This window comes from Phycodurus eques, chromosome 19 (genome assembly GCF_024500275.1).
Source record: "Phycodurus eques isolate BA_2022a chromosome 19, UOR_Pequ_1.1, whole genome shotgun sequence".
Taxonomy (NCBI): domain Eukaryota; kingdom Metazoa; phylum Chordata; class Actinopteri; order Syngnathiformes; family Syngnathidae; genus Phycodurus; species Phycodurus eques.
In genome coordinates, this window is record NC_084543.1 from 5159844 (window position 1) to 5182942 (window position 23099).

General features: G+C 40.7%; 1 protein-coding gene across 5 annotated transcripts; it reads left to right on the top strand.

Annotated features, from left to right (window-relative positions):
• Window positions 1–295: 295 nt before the first annotated feature.
• On the top strand, window positions 296–19636 carry ccdc186 (coiled-coil domain-containing protein 186). 5 transcript variants are annotated; one of them, XM_061705371.1, is made up of 16 exons: window positions 296–386; window positions 1440–2344; window positions 2989–3115; window positions 3718–3846; window positions 5357–5569; window positions 5670–5789; window positions 6485–6589; window positions 7132–7230; window positions 8392–8478; window positions 8564–8706; window positions 9894–10149; window positions 10633–10822; window positions 12662–12754; window positions 12902–13124; window positions 16268–16487; window positions 16885–19636. In XM_061705371.1, the coding sequence occupies exons 2-16, from the start codon at window positions 1461–1463 to the stop codon at window positions 16966–16968; spliced, it is 2973 nt and encodes a 990-aa protein (XP_061561355.1). In that variant the 5' UTR covers window positions 296–386; window positions 1440–1460; the 3' UTR covers window positions 16969–19636. The 5 variants fall into 5 exon arrangements, with proteins under 5 accessions (XP_061561355.1, XP_061561357.1, XP_061561354.1 ...); XM_061705373.1 differs by having other exon boundaries at window positions 305–386; window positions 1443–2344; XM_061705370.1 differs by having other exon boundaries at window positions 308–459.
• The last annotated feature ends 3463 nt before the right edge of the window (window positions 19637–23099 follow it).

A 23099-nucleotide genomic window follows, 5' to 3' on the forward strand; every position in this document is an offset into this window, starting at 1 on the left:
CATATTTTAAATTTGAAACAAATTATTAATTTTATCAAATAATTGGTTTAATTTTGATCACATTAACTATAAACAATGGCATTTTGTAGCGTTTTTAAAAACGTTTTCCATGTCTTTTTTTTTTTGACTTAAAATCAAATGTGGGTCTTGAAGCACAAAATTTTCCACACCTGACATTAGAAGACAAGGAGGGGCAGGAAGTAATCTGCGAAGTACGTATTGACGTCGCATAGAGAGTTAACTTTCATTGGTTTACGTGTCCGTCCTTCACACACCCCTCCCTCCCCCCTGCAGTGGCCATATTTGTTGATGTGTCATGAAAAACGACTTGTTGGGCCGATCAGCTGGCAGGACAGACAGACAGACCCACGGATAAAAGTTCACAGGTTTTTGTTTTTGTTTTTTTATAACCCAAGCTGCCTGAAAAAAATCGTGCTACTCATGGATTTACCACGCTCGGTTGGTGAATATAAACGCATTTCTATTCCAATGCGTGTTCCCTTTACGGAAACAACAGCACATATGCTAGCTTAATGCGTTCATTATCGCTTCATGTGAAACTAGTCAGCGAGACCAATGTCTTCTCGTCGTTTATTTATCTTTTGACATATGTTGTTGTGTTATTTGGTGTTCATTTACGGCTGAGTCGGAGCTCAACGTGCTGCGGAGCAAGCTAATAACCTTGCGTGCTAACATCTGCATAGTAGGCTTTTGCTCGCTTTAAATGGTTAGAAATGAGAAAGAAACGCGTGTCGAGAAGCACGACGTGGTGTGAAATCTACACGGCGCAGCTGCACCCAAAGATTTGTGTTAACAAGGGCTTAAAAGCCGATGATGTGGCTTATTATCGTGACAGCTGACACCTGTCAAAAAAGAGCATCCACGCCCATTGGCGCTTAGCTGGTTTAATTCAAACGTTAAAGTAAAGACAACTGGAGCATTTTCATAATGCATTTAACACCTACAAGGTGTGTGATAAGACACAGAAAATGAGAAATATATAACTGTTTTTTTTGTTTGTTTTCTTTTCCCTCCTGTATGTGGGCAACAGTAGTAGTAGATGAAACACATCAAGACGGTACTCAATTACAGAATCAGATTCATCGTCTACAGATATGTTACTGAGTACTACAGCAAACAAGCCACTGTAACAAAATATACATTAAGACATAAACGCATAAGTACAGGCGTCATCAAGCAATGTAAGATGGATTGATCACTGTCGCATAGTCTCATCAATCTGATCATGAATTGTTCTTTAAATATTTATTTTGAATTGAACTTTGTGGGCTCCCTTTACAATGAATATTCCTGGGATTCTGTTCACAATCCAGCCAAGCAAAGTAGCATAGGTTTATTGTAGGTATTTTAGTTTGAATAAATAGCCTGAAACAATATTTGGCACCCTTCCATTGTGTTTTTCCTCCCCGATGTGACAGAAGTGATGCATAGAAGGCGCCATGGAACAAACCAATGCAGCCTCGGGTGCGCACGAGATGAAGGGGTCTGACGTGGAGTTGACAGGTGAATTCCCACAGATGACGCAACTCCACAACTGCACACGTGAAGTCGAAAAACAAGAACCCACGTCGGATGATTGCACAGCAGAAGAATTTGTGCAGACAAAAGGGGACTTTATCAAAACTACAACAGATAGTTTTTCAAAGACAAAGATGGAGGAACAAGAGGGAGCGGGTGGGCCTGCCTCTGATGGCAACTGTGATAGTATTACATGTTCAACCGAAGAGAACAAGCCGGATCTTTTAAATGAAAGCTCTTTGGTGGCCTCAGGTGATGCCGTTGAAAGCCTGCCCTCTGTAGAACCTTTGCTGACTTTTCACAAAGATTCTCCGAACGGCGACGAGGAGTCATCCGTCAGCAAGGAGCCCTCGCCGCTCAGCCACAATGGATTATCCCAGAGTCCATCATCCCCATCAATGCACAGCACTTGCAAAAACTCACCCCCTGACTCCACGACCACCACGTCCGGCATCTCAAACGGCCCCTCCACCCCCACGTCGGACACCGTCAGCTCCTCGCTCGCCTCCAGCCCCCAAAGTGGCGCCGACACGTCGGCGCCCTCCGATTCCACGTCCAGCCCGTATGACACGGAATGCAGCCGGAAGCTGATCTCCCAGATCCAGCGGTCCCTGTCGCAGGAGTCTCTGCTGGACGAGCTGGAGTCGGAGCTGATGGCGTGTCAGCTTCCCGAAGTTGAACGAGAACGCGGGAGGAAAGGAAGCCCACCCGTCAATGGACTCCCCTCGGAGCAGGAGGAATGCATGTTGGTCTTTGAGAAGTGTGTCCAGTACAAGTATGCACAGCAGGAAAAGTCCATCCAGAGGTAAACTATTCTGACATTTTCTTTTGTTGCGTGAATGCTGTTAGTCTGCATCAAAAACAATATTCATTTTATTGTCCCCACTTTTTTGACATTTTACTCACTGTCTGTTTCTCAGTCCATTAAAAAAATAATAATAATAATAATTCACTCTTCCTAACACGCACAAATATTCCTCACATTCCAAATTCAAACTGTTGATCTCATTCAATACATCTGGGAAAACATTTTTCACATTTGTGAAATTTCCACATTTGTCACTATGCCACATTTCCCATAATGACATTCCTCAATTGATGCAGACATTTGACTTAATTACTTCCTTCTTCCCCGTTTTGCAACCAATTCCAACCATTCCAAATTCAAACTGTTCAGTTCATTGACACATACAGAACTACAATAACATTCCCCAAATTTGTACATTTTCACAATGAAATTCCAAAATTAAAGATTTTACACATTTACCATCGTCTTTCACATTTACTGACTGACTCAAACCATTCCAAATTCAAATCTCATATTCTACATTTCATTAATTTAATGAATTCCGCAGCATTTCAGTTTAGTGTCAGCTCTTGAACATGTCACTATTTTTTTGGGCTTAAATTTTTGTGAAAGTCTTTATGCACTGTGTATGTGTTGTCAAGTTTGCTGGAGGAAAACAAGAGACACCAGGACCTAATCCTGGGCATTTGTTCTGAGAAGGACAACATGAAGGAGGAGCTGAAAAAGAGAGCAGAGACGGAGAAGCAGCACATAGGCACCATCAGGAAAGTTAGTGCCGTTTTTGTTTTATATTTAGACACATTTCAGTTGACACGGTATTTTCATTTACCGCAACACGTTGTTAAAGATGTTATTATTTGGTAGTCACTAATATGGATGTAGGAAATCCATTCTCCGTTGTTGTCAATGTGCTTTTTTTTTTCTGGGCAGGACTTTCTTCAGGTTTCTGAATGGCTAAATTGGCCTTCGGGTTTTTGTTTTTTTAAATGTCATGTGTATGTCTTTCAAACCATATCGTACACACATTCTCCTCTTTGATACATAAACCGTTTGTGCTCTGTTCAATGAGGACACAAGGACGAGATTTTATCAGCACAGACAGATTGATACTAATCACATCACATACAAAATGGGGAGCAATTAAGGCAAACACAGGCTTGCCTTGTCAATAAAAAAAATCTGATTTCCCTGCTAATTGGCCGCATAGAGCAGCCCTTGTTTGGCAGGTTAGGTGTGGCCGGACCCTGACACGTTGGCCGACAACACGCTTACCCTGTTTTCCAAAACAGTCTGTGTGTGTGTGTGTGTGTGTGTGTGTGTGTGTGTGTGTGTGTGTGTGTGTGTGTGTGTGTGCGCGCGCGTGTTGACAGTTGGAGGGCATGGGAAAGGAGCTGCAGAGGGAGCTGAAGGAGACTCGGGACAAACTCATTCATCAGGAACAGGCGGCAAAGGCTGGCCTGATGCAAATGCAGAAGGAGATGACCTACCGCCTGGAACAGGTAAAACAGGACCCCGATGCTTTATGGCTCTTTGATAAACAAGTCACCTTGTTCTTTTGTTCCTTCTTAGACTCACTGCTCTGGCCAGTGTTCATTTTGTAGTCCACAACACTACCTGCTTTTTTGGGCAAATTTGCCCCATAGCTTCAAATAATGGGACTAATGTACTGATTTAAAGGTGGCTTGAGGAGTTTCTCAAGCGGTCATAACCTCAAGGATTGTATGAGTCACTCGTTTTTATGGTTATTAATGCTCGAGTTCTCAAAGACAATATGCTGTACTTCCTCAAACAACCCCAATTAATTGCTAGATGCTTCCTCCTTTTAAATAAAAAGAATAATGAAACAGTACACCTCAAATATACCTTTTTTCCCCTGCTGCTATTCAGTGGCTATAATTACCTTTATAACTATGACAAATACCTACATGTTTCACGAGTAAACATGGCGTAGATTTTAAAGAATGTGCACTGTATACAGCGGAAATAAAAGTATAAAAATAGAACGTTTTGTAAGCTGTGCAATAGCGGACATCTGATACCGCTGTGACTCGCAAGCAGACTCAACTGAACTGAATTTTATTTAGAGAGCACCACAACTGCAACTGAAACAAAGTGCTGCACATTAAAAAAATAAAATAAAATTTGAACAAGCATGGCATGATTTTAAAGGGCAAACGTGTGCGTACGCAGCGGGGGGGGGGGGGGGGGGGGGGAAGCCAACTTGCCTTATGGCAACTGTTACCACCATGTCGCAATCTGCCTGCAGAGCAGAGGTGGCATCTGTAAAGCCGAAATTTATGGTGGAGTTTAAAACAAATAATAATACAAAATTGCACAACCTTTCCACAACTGAATTCATCTATGGGTTTAAAACAACCACTTCCTGTCGGTTTATTGCAAGAAGAATGATTGTTTTCTGTAAGCTCAGTGTTGTTTTTATTTTTTTGCCCTGCGCTACAAGAACGGTGAGGTTTTCACACTTCAAACTTGTTGTTATTGGAAATAATCACCTGTAAAGTAAATCGACATTTTTCAACCGGAACTGCGCACACAGGGTTGCCACTTTGTCAGATGCTGAGTTTTTTATTTTTTCTTCACAGCCGACAAGTTTTAATTTCACCGTCCATTGAACAATAAGAGCTTGAGGAACACCGCTTTTATCACGTAATAGCGCCGAGGGGTTTCAAAAGTTGGCCATCCTCCAGGATGAATGCTTCATGTCACCTAGCGCACGCTTCCTCTGCTGTGCGACGGGCACATCACGGCAAACACCGTACGCTGCAGTGAGCCGATGTTTATCAGATGTAAAGTCAAGTGGACTGGCGACAAGGTTGGACGTACTGATTGCTGCATCATCATCATTTAGCGGCCACCGTTTAAATTTATGGATTGCAACTCACTACAAAAAATTGGCCGAGCGATGGCCCGTACCTGGAAAAACTTGTAAGTCGGGTCACTCAGAAGTCAAGGTACTGCTAATGAGATAAACCACCGCTACTCTCCCCCCAGGTGAACAGGAAGTGTGAGGAAGCGCGCCAAGAGAAGGAGACCATGGTGATGAAATACGTGCGTGGAGAGAAGGAGGCCCTGGACCTGAGACGGGGCAAGGAGAGTTTGGAGAAGAGGCTGCGGGAGGCCACAAAGGAAGTGGACCGACAGGCCCTGCGAGGGAACCAGCTCGCTCAGGAAAGAGGCCGCCTGCAGCAGCTGTGTGACGCCAAGGTCTGTCTTTTTTGCTTTTGTTTTGTAATTATTCCAAGAAGTCAAACACCTTTTTTTTGTTCCTGCAGTCATTGCATTGCATTTGCTTTGTCGTCCTCAGGAAGGCGAGGTCAGCAGGCTGACTCGCGAGGTGGACAAGTTGAAGGACGAAATCAACTCTCATCTTATCAAGGTCAAATGGGCCCAGAACAAACTCAAGAGTGAGGCCGATGCCCACAAGGCAAGTGTCATTTTTGTCCACACACAGACATTAAAGAGTTAACTGCTGAGCTGGTTTGTACTGTTGTTACTGTTACTAACCAAAACAGCAGCCCCGATCGAAGGAGTCTTCCTGAATGGACGAATCGTAAATGGTCCCACAGTTAATTAAATTGACTCGAAATGTTATTTTAATGTGCATTTAATGTCCATAGTCTTCATTTAGATTCCATCTTGTTCATCAGACGCGACTGTGCTGTTTTATTTGCAGAACCTTTTGACAAAAAACATGAGTTGTGTTTTTGATTTGATTGACAATGAAATGGGATGAAAATTGTACAGTAATGACCCTGCAGGAAACGCATCATTACGGTTGTTGCTATTTCTTGATAATGACTGTTTAAAAAAAAAAAAAGCTTTATTTTCAGCTGCGCCCAGCAAAGGCATCAGTAGCTAAAATGTAACAGGCCCAAACATCTCTGTCTGTTGTCTATCGTCCTCACCCTAACACACGCACACACACAAAAGATCAATAACCCATCATATCATTAAATGGCCAGTAACAAGTGCAGACCCACAGTCCATTTTAGACTAAGTAAATGATGGCTGAACCAATCTTCGCAACACTCGCAAGAGTCAATGTCAAATGGGAATCAATGTTTGGCAAAGATTGTTCCTCGATGAAGGAATCCTGTTTCTGTCCGTCTGTGTGTGCAGGAGTCTAAAGACAGGCTGAGGGACGTCACGTCGAAACTGACGCAAGCCAAAGAGGAGACGGAGCAGATCCGCAAGAACTGCCAGGACATGATCAGAACATACCAGGTCTGATATATTTTATATTTATTTAATTATACAGCAAAACACAATCTGTTCTATGAGTCTGGTCTACCGCCAACTGTAAAAAAAAAAAAAATCCCCATTGAGGTCCATTAAATTTGGAATAATTTGTCCAAAATGTCTCTCACCATCATAGCTGTGCACTTTTAAAAGTTGAAGATTCTTAACCGTCATTGTATTGCCATCAAAGCATAATGTGTCTATTTATAGTCGTTCTCAAAAATATTGGCACACCTGGGGTGCCCTGTGATTGACGAGCGACCAGTCCAGGGTGTACCCAGCCTCTCGCCCAACATCAGGTGGGATAGGCTCCAGCTCACCCGCGACCCTAGTTAGGATAAGCGATTTAGAAAATGGATGGGTTGATAATTAATTAAATTATAATATTAAAAGTAAAATTTAGCTGCAGTTTTCATATTCACCTTGTGGTGGTGGTAAAAAGCTGCCTGCTGTGATATGAGAGGTCAAGACACTGAATGACATCATTGACATGATTTTCTTTTTTTTTTTTTTTTTTTGTCCTGTAGGAATCTGAAGAGATCAAATCCAATGAGCTGGATGCAAAACTAAGAGAGACCAAAGGAGAACTGGCGAAACACAAGCAGGAACAAACCGACCAGTTAGAGGTGATACCATTTTGTCCACGTAGAAATGACTCCCATATTTACATACTGGTGGGTTTATAAAAGAAAATAATAATAATAATAAAAAAATGTGATTATGTTAAGTGGAAATCAACACCTGATACCCATTGTTTCATAACTTGCCGGTCTTGAAGAGGCCCCAAAATGTTTATTTTCATCACTTTGAGACACTTAATTGCCTTCGCGTGGAATATGTCATACACATGTGCACATGTTCTTAATCCAAACACAATGGCCTGTTTTTTGTTCTGCTCTCCCTCCTTTTTAAGAGGGAGGACACTTTAAAAATAAATGGCCTAGAAATAATCAATATGAAGCAGAGCGTTCGGACAGCAAGCCCAGAAGACATCACCCACTTCCTGTCTTGCCGCCGCCTCGTTCATTTACCCCAAAAGCCTCAAATTGGAACGCATAATTAGAAAGCTCTTCAAGCTGCTGTTGTTTTGAGTGAAACGTCACCATTTCAATTTAATCGTCTCGTGCTACTTTGTCTTCCCAACCTTCGCGTTTAACACAAACATTACATTGCTTTTCCGTGACTTTATATTCGCTCCATTTTGAAAAATATAACCGCTCCCTCTAATGAACAAGGCATCTGGAAATCTTTGATTTTCTTCCTTTATCCTAGTCCGCTATGCTCAAAAGAGAGTCATAAATTATACAAAACACAACTCCATTAGCATCGAAATAAGCGGGGTTGTCATGAATTAACGGAGCAAATACATTTTCCTCCATCTCATTTAGCTGCAGGTTGTCGTGGATACCGCGGCCCACTAACATCTTCTTGGAAAAGTTGACTCTCACCAGTCCTGTTAATGGCTTTGTTTAAAAGATGAGACAAAACATCATTACACGTTGCTTTCATGTTCCTAATGAGCGCACCACACAAACAATTTCACAAGAAGGCAACACTGATTTAAATGATGCGGCTGTAAAATACAAATCAAAACGGATGACGCTTTATACTTATACCCATTATCGGAGGCTTATATCTCCGCCAAATCTTCGCAGATTTGGTTGTAATTTATCATGTTTAAGTAGGATTTCATGGATAAAAATGTTTCTTATAGCAATAAAACTCTTAGTCTGGACTACTCTTCTTTTTATAAGATTCTGAGGTTGACAGATTTGCGGCTGTTGCAGGTGCATCGCGTGAAGGCCAAAGAGCTGGAAGACCTCAAGAGGAGTTACAAAGAGAGCATGGATGAGCTGGACACTCTTCGCACCAAGGTTTGTGTCACGGCGCGTGCCGCTCGGCGGCATCGCGCTATCGCCGCTACTGCGCCTCTTCCAACCAGCTTGTCACACTCTGCAGTTGAAGTGTCTGGAGGACGAGCGTCCGCGCTGGGAGGACGAGCTCAGCAAATACCGGGAGATCATCAACAGGCAGAAAGCCGAGATCGGGCGCCAGAGAGATGAGCTGAACAAGATGGACGCGCTCCAGGACCAGCATGAAAGGTATCTGTCCACTGGCCAAAAATCTTGCACTTGACATACCGGTGGGGGCCATTTATTTGCAGCTGTTTTTTTTTTTTTTTTTTAAGCATGTAAAAAAAATATATATAAAACTTTTGAATGTTACAAGAAATTACATTTAAATTTGGAAAAATTTAAACCATTTAGAAAAAGGATTTTTCTAATGTTACAAGCTTATTTAAAAAAATAATAATAAGTTGAATATTGCAAGAGATCACCAAGTCCCTTTGATACTACCAGTAAAAGCTGCCATTTTTCTGCTTTTTCCAATGTTGCTTTTTTGACACGGAATTTTTGACGAAGGCGACCTGTATATTTTCTGCCTTTGGAGGTGGTATCAGAGCCATAATGCGGGAGTCCGCATGTGTTTCAAGGTATGGTAATCCTCTGTTATGCAGCAATATTAACACTCACAACTGTAACTACGCTACAGTAATGTTAGTCATTTTTCACAAGTGATAAAGAATATATGCTTGTATTTATTTTTATTATTTATATATTATTATTATCAGTCTCCTTGTGTTCAAACATCCATTGGTTAGAGAGTTATAACTACGGCAGCGTCAATGCTAGTTTTGTTAGCTCGTCTCTGGCGTTTTGTATTGTTTGTTAGCAGACTTTCCCAAGCATAGCTATGTCGTTGTTTTTACAAAATGTGTAATTATGTTTTATGTTGAGTTTGACAGTGAACGTCTACTGGGAGTGGCGATTAACAGCTTTTTTTTTTTTTTTTTTTTTTTGAAGAAGAGGTCCCGATATGCCAAATTTCTGCTTGTTTTGAAGCGAGTTGCCACCATACAGCACTGGCATCTCAAGTTTAAAATCAAATCAAATAAAACAATCGGCCGAGCGACAACTCTTAAAAAAAAAAAAAAAAAAAAAAACTTGTTTGTCAACGCTCTACTGTAAATACTTTTTTATGACATTGTCTGCTGGTGTTTCGTGATCTTTTTCTGAAATACAGTGTGTACCTTGGCTGGTTGGGAAACACTGGTCAAACTGGTCTATCACCATGCAAATATATTTTCTATCCACGTCATACACTTGAATTGGTATTTCCTGTATTTAATTTTCAGCATTCTGCCCTACTTCTTGCCTAATTTGAATAACTAATCCATTTCAAAACACACCTCTCTCCAGTTGATTGACTGTTTTGGGATGTATCACAGGGACCAACAAGAGCTCACGTCCCGATGCGACGAGGTAGACTCGTTGAACAACCAGATGGCCGACCTCCAGCGCGACGTGCAGGGAAGCAGGGAGCGCGAGGCCGAGCTGCTGGGCTTCACCGAGAAGCTCAGCAGCAAAAACGCGCAGCTGCAGTCGGAGAGCAACGCCCTGCAGTCCCAGCTGGATCAACTCGGCAGCAGGTTCGCCGAGCTGCAAGCCGAGCTGGAGGAGACCAGCAGCGCGCTGGACGACAAGGTTGGGAGCGCTCGCTGATGAATGACATGTCAAGGAACACATGACTGCAACTGATTAACCCTTTAGCCTCTGCCACATGGCCATTTTGTGCTGCTTTGTTTTTTGTTTTTTTTATCAACATAAAGAAACATCTGAACAGGTGCATAGTATAATAATAGTAATGATGTTTACTGCCAAGCCATTCAGGAAGGAAATCATGACACTCACCACAACATGAGTAACACCAGCTGTTACACGCTCCGAGTCATGATAAGCTGTACAGAAAATGGATGGATGGATGGATGAATTAATGATACTAATTTGAATCAAACATTTTGTCATTGGTATTCTTAAATATGTTTCGAAACGCAATTACATTTAGCCTGAGATGTAATTTTAAACGATAGTCAGATCTCATTGTACGGCTGCACCTAAATGTAAAATCTATTGACGCGGCTGATGTAGCCTCTTTCCTTCATTTCCCCTCCGTCCTTCATCCTGCAGTCGCGACGGCTCAAGCGGGAGGAGGTGCTGAGGCAGCAGGAAGTGCGCGGCCTTCAGGAGGAGAGGACGGCGCTGGAAGGCGAGCTAGGCCAGCTCAAGACGCGAGTCGACGAGCTGAGAGACGAGCTGGTGACTCAGAAGAGGAAACAGGCGGCCAACATCAAGGACCTGACCAAGCAGCTGACACAAGGTCGGGAAACGACCTTTAAATCCACTTAATAAGGACATAATGAACTTTAATTCTAGCCATAATGCTTCAAATCACTCTCCTGCTAAATGAAAACATTGCATTAGCCCAGTCTAGTTTTACTGGCTAAATTAAACATAAATACCATGTGTACTGCTAAATGCCATAGGTATTAATAAGTTGCCTGTTTTTTAAAGAAAAAAAGTCAACGTTATGATAACAAATAATGTTTTGGTGGGATTTGACGGGAAACTAACAAAGACTGGCATAATTGGTTTGTTATGTACAGATGCACTTTTAAAAATAACAGGACATAATTGATTGCAAATTATGGGCCCTCTAGCTATGGCTCACAGGGGTCCGGGAACCCTAATTGGAGAAGCACTACTTTAATGGTATTCTGTTGAAAAAGTCCTTGCTGTCACACTACTCAAGTTCTGCTGTCAGCGCCTGTATACCGCTAAATAGCAAAGAATCATTCTTGACGCGCTCGCTCCTGCTTGTTTCGCTAGTCACACACGGCAAGTTCAGCATTGTGATCGCGTATGCACGAGACGTGCATACATGCTGAGAAAGTAGTTCAGGATTCCTTGAGGCAGCCTGTGATCATTCGTCGTAGTTACAGTCAGACTTGATACCAACTTTCTAATCATTCTGGTCTTTTTCGTTTTCTTTTTCTTTGTTTTTTTTTTCTTTTCCCCCATCCAAGCTTTTCGGAGCTTAGCGTGCCCTCTATCTCAACCGGCATCACTTTTATTGGCGCAGGCGTGAAGAAAGTAATAAGGCTTTGCTTTGGCATCAATTTAAATGTTAAGGATTTGAAATGCACACGATTGAAGTGCGTGATGAATAATGAATACAGTGACGTGAAGGTTAAGATAATTAGGTGAGAAATCAAAATGTTCTGCTTCAGACAGAAATAGATGGATGCCGAGAATGGTAATCAGTCGAGTGCAGACCTCCGCTAAGGCTGAACAATCCTCCTTTGATGAGCACAGAATTGTGCAGTGTTCCCCCGCTGTTAAACTCCATTGTTCAAGCCCCCGCTATATTGAAATTTTTTTTTAAGCAATATATATGTATGTATATTTTTTTTTTATAGTGTACGGTGGTGCTTTGATGTAAAAGTTTAATTTGTTCCGTGACCATGCTCGTGACTCAGCACTGCTATCCCTAATCAGCTTTCCCAATTGAAACAAATGGAAATGCCATTAATCCGTTCCAGCGCCACCAAAACAATGTTTTCAACGAAGAACAAGAGCACTGTATTGTGCAATAGAAATAATTTAAAAAAAATTTTTTTACAGAAATAAACTGGCTTGATCCTGCCTTAGTTGTGCGTACGCTTCTAAAATAAGTACGAACATATTGAGTCACAGATTAGCGCGTCAAACGTGCACACACACGATTCAGGCACAAATCTATGCGTACACGCAGTTAGTCAATAGCGCAGGAGCTGCTGTCAGCCACTGCTCACACCCAGATGTCACACTCCTCCCCAGCAGGCCCCGCCTCATATAGGCACATGAATGTATACAGCCGCAATGATACATACTGTATTTGCTATACATTTTATGCTTGCAATTATTATTATTTTGTGTTCAGATATGTTTACAATGTGTTCTAAAAATGTTTTAATAAGCTTAAATGTGTTTAAAGCGTGTCAGAGGATTAAAACTTAAAAGGATGTTTTTTTACGGTCTGTCAATATTGGATAAATGAGGGTTCACTGTACACCCTGCTGCACCCACCACGAAATGATGTTGAATTTGTTCGTTTGGGTTTTTATTTGACTATTACAATAAGAAATACATTTTTCCCTTCCTCTCTGTTCCGTCTCAGCTCGAAAGCGACTGGAGCAGGTTGAGAATGGAGGCTGCGACCGCGATGGCGGCAGCATGGGCAGCCGATCGAGTTCCTCAGGTGCTTCATCTGGTTTGTTCAAAATCTTTCATCACACCAGTGTCATCAAAGGAGTTGTTTTACAATTGTTCGACACGTGAGACGTCCCACAAAAAGAGCAATACCAGTTGTTTGAAAAATGTTAGCTGACTGCTTGTATTGCCCGTTACCTTTCACCAGGGTCCTTGAACGCACGCCACGGGGGCGCAGTTGAGGAGCGCTCGCCGGAGAGCCACTCGGGTCCCTCGGTGGTGGTCGTGGACAGCTTCCCGGAGGTGGACAAGGCCGTGCTGGTGGAGCGCATCGTCCGTCTGCAGAAGGCGCTGGCCCGCAAGCAGGAGAAAATTGAGTTCATGGAGGATCACATCAAGCAGCTGGTGCAGGAGATCCGTAAAAAGACCAAGTGAGTTTCAATAGAGGCAGGGAGAATGAATGGATTTGTTGTTTGTTGTTGGTTGTCTGCGTCCAGATTCATCATCATCATCATTTTGAAAATGTGGTAACTCATTTAAGTAAAAATATGGTGGAGCAGATACTATGCTATTTATCATATAAGTTTAAGAAGGAGGAAAAATTTTTTATGGGATGATGTACTCCTTTTTTGCTTCTGTTCAAATTCACCAGTGGTCTGGAAGCTTGTGCTAAAGGCGACCTTTAAATTTGAAAACGCACAGTTAGGCCAGGTCACTTAGATGACGTAAAACACACACACGCACACAATAATAATACATTTGTGTATTTTATTGACAATAATTTGTGCTGTTTATAACGTATTAATTACAATGAATTCATTTAATAAAATGATTTATGTGTAAAATAGTGGATTTTATTTTATTCTTCGCAATTTCTATTGAGATAAATGAATAAATACACTAGAATTGACCAATTTTAGGGGAATCAAGGCTAAAAGCAACGTAACAAGTGTTTGTTTTTATTTTAATATAATAATGCATGCCAATGTTAATTGTATTATATTTAAAATAAAGAAATGAACCATTTCGATTCAAATATATTTTAATGTACCAATTGTAGGACAAAAGTTGTATTTGAGTATAATTCATGCTATTTTATTATCATTTAAATCATTTTGTAACCAATTATTTAGCAAGCTACAAATCTGTATGTAAAACTAATGCGGTTAAGAGAGAAGAATTTGTAAATTTTTCATTAGGAATTTAAAGAAAAAAACCCAGCTCCATTAATTTGAATTATTACAGGTATCTTGAGCTCCACCATACATCACTCCATTGACCTTTTAAGGACATCATATGCTTAGACCCATTAATGACAAGGCCTACCCCGCACCCCCTCCTCAACACGCTAACACAGACTTCCAAATTCTTACCTACCCTTCGTCCTTTGTGCCAAGATTCATTAAGAGCTATTTATAGTGGAGTCGGGGGGCTAGAATGCATTAGCATGCATATTCGATGATTCATATTCACGGCCATGAGCTGGGGGGGTGAAGGATGTCAGCGCAATCGCACCCAAGTGGACCTCTGCCAAGCCGCAGGAAAGCGGGGAGTCCCCTTCCCTCCCCTAATTGGCACTCATAGCTGCTGCCACTAAATCCATTTCACTGTAATGAGCAAATCCATTGACTTAAATCCACTGATGATGTGCAAACAGTCCACTGAGGTGCTATATCAGATCGCTCCCAGCAAATACTCTTCAATTGCCATTTTGGCTCAACCTACATTGCAATTCCGAACGGATCCCACGGTCGAAGAGCTAAAAATAGCTTTGTAAAATTGTCAGTTGAGTGGCGAGGAGGAGGTGGGAGTGGGGTGTTGCTCTTTCCAAAGCATGGGCGGGATTTGGTTCTCTTTTTGTTTCCCCTCACACATTTGAAGATGGCGAAAATATTCTGGATTTTCTCACAAAGTGGCCCAGGTTTATTTGCTACGCTGCAGTGAGTGCCAGGCGTTTATTAAGGGTAAAGCCTATTAATTTTTCCACAAATGAAGAATAATCAAAATCACATGTTGCAATATAATACATATATATAATATTTGCTGTACTTTTTTCTCGAAATTACTTAATATCGTCATCAGTCCGCCGAGTGACTTCAGACTCTCGCTGCAGGTTGCGCTCGCTTGCTATATAGGCAGCTTGTGTTCGCCCCCTGGTGGTTGGCTGACTACTGCTTGAGAACATGCTTGACCGCTATTTAAAGTTGTTTTTATTTTATTTTATTTTTCGAAACTTTGACGTGCCATCGGCCTACAGCCGCAGGTGTAAGTTCTGTCAGTTTTTTTTTTGTATTATTATAATTAAACGCACTCGTGACGCACGTCTCGTATCAGGTAAGTGTCCTTTTATGTGGAGCCTGCGTTTGTGTGGAGGTGTCTTTTTATGCTGCGGGCAGTTCTCTTCTGTAATGCTTACAAACATTCACTGTAGTTCGTATATTTACATTGCCATGTGTTTCCTGTCTTTTAGTTTGACTTTCTTGTTCGTATGCAGAAGGAAAAAGACTAATTAAAGAAGGAACACATTGGAGAAGATATTTGCGATGTTATCCACTCCTCTTCGCTCGTTTGCAGTCAGCATATTTATTATCTCCACTGCAGGTGAAATGCTGACTTTCGCTTTTCTGCAGCTGTAATGTGCGCAGCCTAAAATTAGCTTCTTTATTTGAAAGTATCAATGCACGGTTGGCTGGTTATTTACTGGCTTGCTTTTCTGTTACGTTACCTCCTCAGTAAATTGCTTTTTCAAGTCAGCTCATCATTGTTTTTAAAACCCAAGCTCTATTATTATTAGAATCCCAATGTGAAATCTTGCTTTCATTTTGCAATATTTCATTATTTTACAGAAAACCTAACTTTAGTTTGTCTTAATGAGGATCCTCCAATTAGTGACCAGTATTGTAGTCCCGTCTGCTCCACCTTCAAGAAAACCCCTAAATTGATTTGTCAAGTTACTTTTTTTTTATTGAAACAAAAATAAAACCGTGGCAATATATCTGACTGTGTGAAAGTTGCGGTAATATCCCCCTTTGCTGAGTTCTGTGTAAACGGCACATACATGCTGGGTCTTTATGGAAAGCTGTTTGAGCATTTACTCGATATCCAACTGAACATATTTCTCACTACTTTTGGTCTGCTGGTACGACCTTAAGCTGGATACCAAGGATCTCGAATTCAATGCGGCAATGGCTTTCTAAGCCATGTGAGCGTTGGTTCGATATCCCTGACAGCCAGGATATGGAAGAAATGCCGAAACTGCTTTTCACCAAAAAAAATTTGAGTTTTTTTTTTGTTTTTTTTCTTCAGTATCCCTTGACATCCACTCGTTGTCCTCACCGGTAGGGTGTCCTTTTATGTGGAGCGACTTTGGCTACTATTGAGGCAAAACTTGTGCACGGGTTGACAACTGCGTTACTGGTAAAACAGTTGTTGTTCTTGTGCACGGAATTGTCTGACAAGCTAGTACATGGACCTTAAGGTGGACGTCAGCGATATCAAATAACTGCTCAGAGGGCTTTCCGTATCTGTGTGTGAAAGAGGCCACTGACCCGTCTTGTCTTCCTGCTCTGCGCAGAATCATCCAGAGCTACGTGCTAAGGGAAGAGTCGGGGGCCCTCTCGTCAGAGGCGTCAGACTTCAACAAGGCCCACCTGAGCCGACGGGGGGGCATCATGGCGTCGCTGTACACGTCCCACCCGGCCGACAGCGGCCTGACGCTGGACTTGTCGCTGGAGATCAACAGGAAGCTGCAGGCGGTGCTGGAGGACACGCTGTTGAAGAACATCACTCTCAAGGTACACTCAAGATTGGGTATGAAAAAGCCTCCTTTTAATTCCATGATAGTCCACCTCGAGCACAATCGGTTTCCGGACTGTGATTTGTTTGGATGTCAACAGCAACGTAAGCATTTTCCCCATCGTAAATAATGGAAATACAACTGTATCAAATGTCAATCCATTGCATCAAAACTGTTTTAGTCGCGCTTTCCCTGAGCCTAAATGCATATTTTACGTTATAAAGAAATCCCAAAGCGCGCCACCACACAAAGATTTCACAAAAAGTATATGTACTGAAATATTGACATTCAACATTTCAAATTCCTTGTTGCTAGTGGACTTGTACAACACTTTGCGAATCTCTGATCTATGAAATCAGCGTTCCAAACTTACCTCAGGACCTCTCATTTTCCAGGAGAACCTTCAGACATTGGGCGCCGAGATCGAGAAGCTGATAAAACAGCAGCGAGACCCCGTAGACGGAGCGAGGAGGAAGTAAGTCAAGGACCAAGGACTATTTGAAGGACGGGCTTTTCAAAACGGAACACCTTTTGGTCACCTTGCATCCAGAACATGAAGGACTCGTACGAATGTGCCAGTAGCATCCTTTTGGAGACCACCTCCTTTTCTTCTTCACGTTCCGACTTACTTGAATTGTCCCGGCGACTTTGCGCCTCTTTTGGTACAACAGATCTTCCTGGTCGTGAGCCATGCCGCGATTCCTCTGTGGACGTTTTACTGGCTAGGAGATTGTGAAATGTAGACTCACTCTTCGGCGGAAATTCTCACAAACAAAATGGACTCATAAGTGTGTGTGGTGGGGGGGGGGGGGGGGGGGGGGTATTTTTTTGTCTCTTGGTTCTATCGTAGACAACGCCATCCGCCAAGTAAACCTCAATGCCAAAATATTTTCAAAAAGCCGCCTGGCTAATAATGCAGTCCATATGTGAAGCGGCAGCCATTTTGTGACGCGGTGCTAGACGACGTTTGCAAGCATCTCAACCAGAAGCTCTTTGAAATGGAAGAAATTGTACATAATGCCAGTCTGAATGTGATTCAGTTTAATTCATTTTCCTTAATGCCAGTCTGAATGTGATTCAGTTTAATTCATTTTCCTTTGTTGTTGTTGTTGTTTTTTTTTTGTTTCACTGATTTTATTTCCCCATGTTTGATTGTTCCTGCCCTTTTTTTTAAAGTTCTGTTTTCTTGAATAAGATACATTAGGATTGCTGTCAATTTAAATTGACTTTGGGAGAATTACCTCAAACATTTTTCCTTTCTCTCTCACGAGTCACAACAAATTCTCTTTCCAATGACTTAAAATTTGGATTTGGATCGTAATGATTACGACCTTGAAGGTGACCGGAAATTGAAAATTCTTGCCATTTAGTGCAAATATTGCCTTTTTTTCCAGATAAGTTAGAAGCAACATTTTTTAAACAAAACATTTTTGTTAGCTTTCTGCTCACCTTTGTACAATTATAATTGAAAGCACTATTTCCTGACCCACAAAAAAAGCGATTTTCTTTTTTTGTTTTAATTATTATTATTATATTTTTTTTCCCTTCTCTCTTGCTCAGTTTCTGATTTCAATTCATGGCTCCATTTTTGCTTTTCCTTTTTTGTTCAAAATAAAATAAATGAAGATTAGAATAACGTTGCTCTTATTGCAGTAGCGCAACAGTACAGGAACTGAACAAGGTTAGCAGTCAGGTGAGATAGACAGCGTAAAGTGAAAAGAAAAAAAAAACAAAACACGATTTCTATGCAATCGTAACAACTTTACAAAAGCAATTCATTAAGCGGCCTAATACCGATACCTGCTTTTAGTACTCGCCCACATCTCTATCTACTAAATTAATATAATTTTTAAAAAAGTAATCGTAAAGTTGAATCGAGTAGGAATTTTCACAAAATGTTGTGCACTGTAATTAGCTTCTTGGGTGAGAGTTACTTTATTTAAAAAAATTAAAAAAAGCTTTTTCCCCCCCCCTCACTAAACCCACTTTAAAATCACACCTAATTACATATTTGTGGCAAGCAAAATTTTGCATTTTTAAGTCAACAGGTGTCAACTGTCCCATGTTTGTAGAATTTCCTTTATTTTTTTATTTTTATTTTTTTTCCTTTGGGTACGTCACCACGCGGGATTTAAGACTTGCGTTGATTTGAATGTAAATTAGGGCTCAACTTCGCTTGCTGAGTATGGAAATGGCTTAAATGTTGAGGTATTCTTATTATCTGTCTTTGTAGTGTCACTGAGTCGAAGTATCTCTATCTTGGTAGCTGCAAAACAAATCTATCCAGGGACAAAGTGCAATGTGCGTCCTTTCTTTTAGTTTGGTTCTTTTTGTGTTTGCCGGTCCAAGCCATGTATGTGCACTGCAATAGTCGCTGGCTTTTTTCCTTCGATCTCGCCGAGGGTTTGGTTTGGGGCTCACGTCCTCGCTGCACTTGGTCGGGTCTTATTGGCTCGACCGACCCACGTTGACTTTGATGATTGTTCCATCGCGCGCCGTAATCGCGCTTTGCTTTTGATGAAGGGAATCGACGGCCAGTCCTTTGTATCGACGGCCAGTCGATACAAAGGGTCTTGATTTGATCATATCTCACGCGGCGTCGCATAAAACTGCTTCGGCGCGCTTTGTGAGAGGACGAGCCCTCCGGCTTGGTTGTTTCGGAGAAAATCATAAACGTATTACACTCTTAACACGGAAATGCAACAAAATAGCCACACCGGCGCTGTAACTGCGGAATTTGTGCGCCCATCCTTTCAACCAGAACCCAGCAAAGCGCAGGATCTTGGTGCTTTTACAAGGCGACACAGCACACCGCAATCGAATAATTAGATGTAATGACATAATGACACGTCTGCGTCAACTTTCTAAAAATTGATTTCCCAAAATTCCAGCTTTTACCCTGCGAACTGCAGCAACTGTGTGCGCGCTTTCACACGGCATCCTGATCGTTCAGATCAACGCCAGCGTGTGGTGTGAGGTATCAAATCCTTCGGCTATTACAAGGAGCGTGAAAGTCGCTTCGATGGGATTCGCAAGCCTCTGATGAAAAATGATTTGGGTAGCTTTCAACTGACGCCTGTAAAATGTGATTTATTATTATTATTTTTTTTAAATATATATCTTTTTGTATAAATATCCTTTTCCTGGTTCTGTGCAATGATTTCTGTGGGCTCTGTCAGTGTGGAATATCCAAACTGTGATTCTAATATACACTTGTAGATACATTTTTAAATAGTGAATAATGTGTATATACTGTATATATACAGTATGTGTATATATGGTGGCTCCAGGGAATAAAATGACGTGTCTTAACCTTCTGGAATTTTATTGTTGTTGATTTTGCTGTTTTCAGCGCCAGTGGATGACATAAAATAGAACAACTCTTTGCGCTCGAGGCAGATTTTAGGAGACCTTTTTTTTTTGTGGACGAGGCACATTTGGAGCCGCTTTCGCCCGAAAGGTGCGCAGTCGGCAAAGCTTTAGGTCGCACAGCGCGTGCTAGAATTTACTTTAACACAACAAGGATTACTGCTAAACATTAGAAAGGGGGGAAGGAAAAAAAAAAACAACAACAGGGGTCAACTTGTCGAATGCAGGATGGGCAAAGTATGGCCCACGGGCCACGTACAGCCCGCTCCATCTGCGCCACTACCGTGCATTAACATAATCAAGAGTCCTGTAATCTTTGTTGCATTAATTTAGGTGTTTTATACCAAAGTTGGTAAATTTACAAATGTATTCATTTGTATTTCTACATACTGTATATATACGTAGTTTAAACAATTTCATGTATTTTATTTTTATTATAATTGCAATTAAATGAGTTTGACAAGACCAATTTAAAAATGTAATGTAATCAACTTAATCATACAATTTTTCAAAGGAATTATTAAAATAACTAATTGGTTCATGATGTACATTTTAAACAATTGATGGAACAATTTAAAAAAGGAAGATCATTTTGATTAGAATACACAATTTATAAAACATTTAAAATACAAATATTTTTAAAAACATTTTAAGCATGACTTATTAAAATAAGTAATTTTACATGAGATAAAAAAAATGTAAGATAAACATTTTCTTCATTTTATTAAATGGTGAATTGTAGCTAAATTATAAACAATGCAATTTAAAATGATTTGGATTATTAAAATAAAAAAAATTGAAATATTAGTAAAATCTACATTTTTTCATTTAATATTTGTATAAATCGATGTGTCCCTTGAGCTGTAAGGTTTACCCTTCAGTGCCCCAGTGAGTGTTCAAAAGAGCTTTTCTTGCATAAGTAAACATTCCTTAAGTGTGGACGTGGCCCCTTTATGAGACATTAACCCCAAACAGCCAACCATTAATCATCAGCTAAAATACGGCTTTTCGTCTTACTTTCAGCACATGTAATTTGTCTTTTTCTCCACCCCACCCCACCAGGTCGATACTGTATAACCATTTCAGTTCACCCACCGGGAGTCTATTTTTAGCTCGCTGATAAAATGCGATCTCTCCTGCCGGCTTTGGACGACTCCACTCGAAAATGACCAAAGCCGTACGGCCTTTATGATGGGCGCTTTGTGTGGAGGGAGGTAACCGACCAACCAGCCTGGTCGGACTAACTACACCAGTGCTTCTCAAACTTTTCACACCAACACCCAGCCCAAACAAAGGAAAACACTCAACTGTAATTAAATATTGATGTATTGCACATAAAAGTTGCATTTTTGAAAGCAAACGGCTCTCTGTTGAATACTGCTAAATACAACTGAACTCTACTTAACACAATTGAGTACTACATCATTGTCTGTCACATTTTCACCAATGATCGTCAAATACGGCGAATGTATTGGGAAACAAATCTCCGTTTTCACTTTACAGGGTCTTTCAACAACACTAGGCATTTGGTCTGTTTTTAAAATGAGAAAAGTCAACACTCACGCGTGGAAGATTATCAGTCCTGCTCAATTATTTTTCCATTTATTTGCCGAGCTGGCTTCCGCTCGGGTCTCCTTTCAGCTGCAATTTGGCAGATCGTCGCGACAGACAGCAGCAGCGGCCGCCGGCCGGGATCAAAACAATTCTGCCGGTTGGCTAATGAGCTGTAAAATTGCGGCAAACGTTTGCGTTAAAAGTTAGTATGTTCTGGTGCGTAGCGGAGCCTCCCCGTGGCTCAATGCGCGAACACGTTGCTACACAATTGATGAGCGGCACGTGCGCCGGTCAGATAAGCCTCTGGGTCACACTTTGACATGATGCAAATAACCAGAGAAAAGCTGCAATGTTTGCAACCTGTTCAAAGAGACCGAATACAAACGAGCAACCGGCACTCATGTTGTTTCAAAAGTCTACACACCCCTGTTCAAAGGCCAGGTTTCTGTCATGTTTAAAAAAAAAAAAATGAGATCAAGTTAAATGATTTCAAATCTTGTCCCCCCCCCCTAGCCATTAATGTGACCTGTAGTCAGCGCAATCCAATTGGGGAAAAAAAATAAAAATAAAAAATTTTTTCGAGGGGATGTAAAAATAATCTGTGGTTGCATAAGTGTGCACACCTTCTTTTAACTGGGAGGTGGCCATGTTCCGAATAATCAATCACATGCATTCATGTTAAACACAAGTGCCACCGTTTAGAGGTGCCTATGATTACGCCCAAATAAAGTTCAGCTGTTCAGATGCACAGATTATGTCACAATGGTGAAGAAGGAATTTAAAGAATTTTGAAATGAATCGTTTTTTCCACAAAAGGCTGGTTTTTGAACATGGGTGTGTAGACTTTAATATGCACTGTATGCGGTGACCCTACCATTTTTCCTCCCCATGATTTTCTTTTTTCAAGCTTTTAATTTTTTCCTCTCTCTTGACCATTATATTTGTCCTTAATTTTCTGCTATCTTTTTATGAAATCCTCTTCTTTTATTCTCACTTGAGCTTTTATTTTTTTGTAATTTATTTTTAGTTTTTACCATTTATTTTGTTTCTTGTTTTTTTAAACAATTGTTTTCCCTCGTAATTTGTTTCCTTTTTCCTCACTTTTTACCTTTTAGTAATTGTTTTGCCTTTATGAAAAATAATCTTTTACCCTTTTTCTTTTTCTTTAATTTAAAACAATAAAAGCAGTTTTCTTTATTTTTCCCTTCACATTTTTTTATTTGCTGTTTTAACATTTTTAATCAAAGCTCATTTGATCACTTTGTACCTTTTTAATCCATTAGTCTTCATTTTACCATTACTTTTTTCACCAATTTTTCTTTCCCTACCTATTTTTTCCTTTTTTACATTTTATCCATTTTCTTTTTCAATAAATGGCCCACTTCTACTGCAACATTGGGCACAACTAGGATTTCCTCATGAGAAAAAAAAAAAACATTAAGTGTGGGAAAATGAATAATAATCACAAAGTGCTTTTTAAATTCACAATGACGATATGTACCATAGAGCCTCACATATGAATGAGCTTTAGAAAAAACAGAATTCTTTCTTCATAGACTTGTTGGTGTGCGCTGACTGTTTCATTATGAAATGTGTTGTTATTCGAAATGCAAATGAGTGTCTCCATCTGTGAGTGCGCTCTGTTAATCTCAGCACAAACATGCTGTCAAGAAAACAATGTTTAATA

Bases quoted from the DNA above. Each gene is read 5' to 3' on its own strand.
- ccdc186 (XM_061705371.1), top strand. From the start codon at position 1,461: ATGGAACAAACCAATGCAGCCTCGGGTGCGCACGAGATGAAGGGGTCT. The intron at 12,755-12,901 runs GTTTGTTCAAAA...ACCTTTCACCAG, and splicing joins TTCCTCAGGTGCTTCATCTG to GGTCCTTGAACGCACGCCAC. The intron at 16,488-16,884 runs GTACACTCAAGA...CTCATTTTCCAG, and splicing joins TGAAGAACATCACTCTCAAG to GAGAACCTTCAGACATTGGG.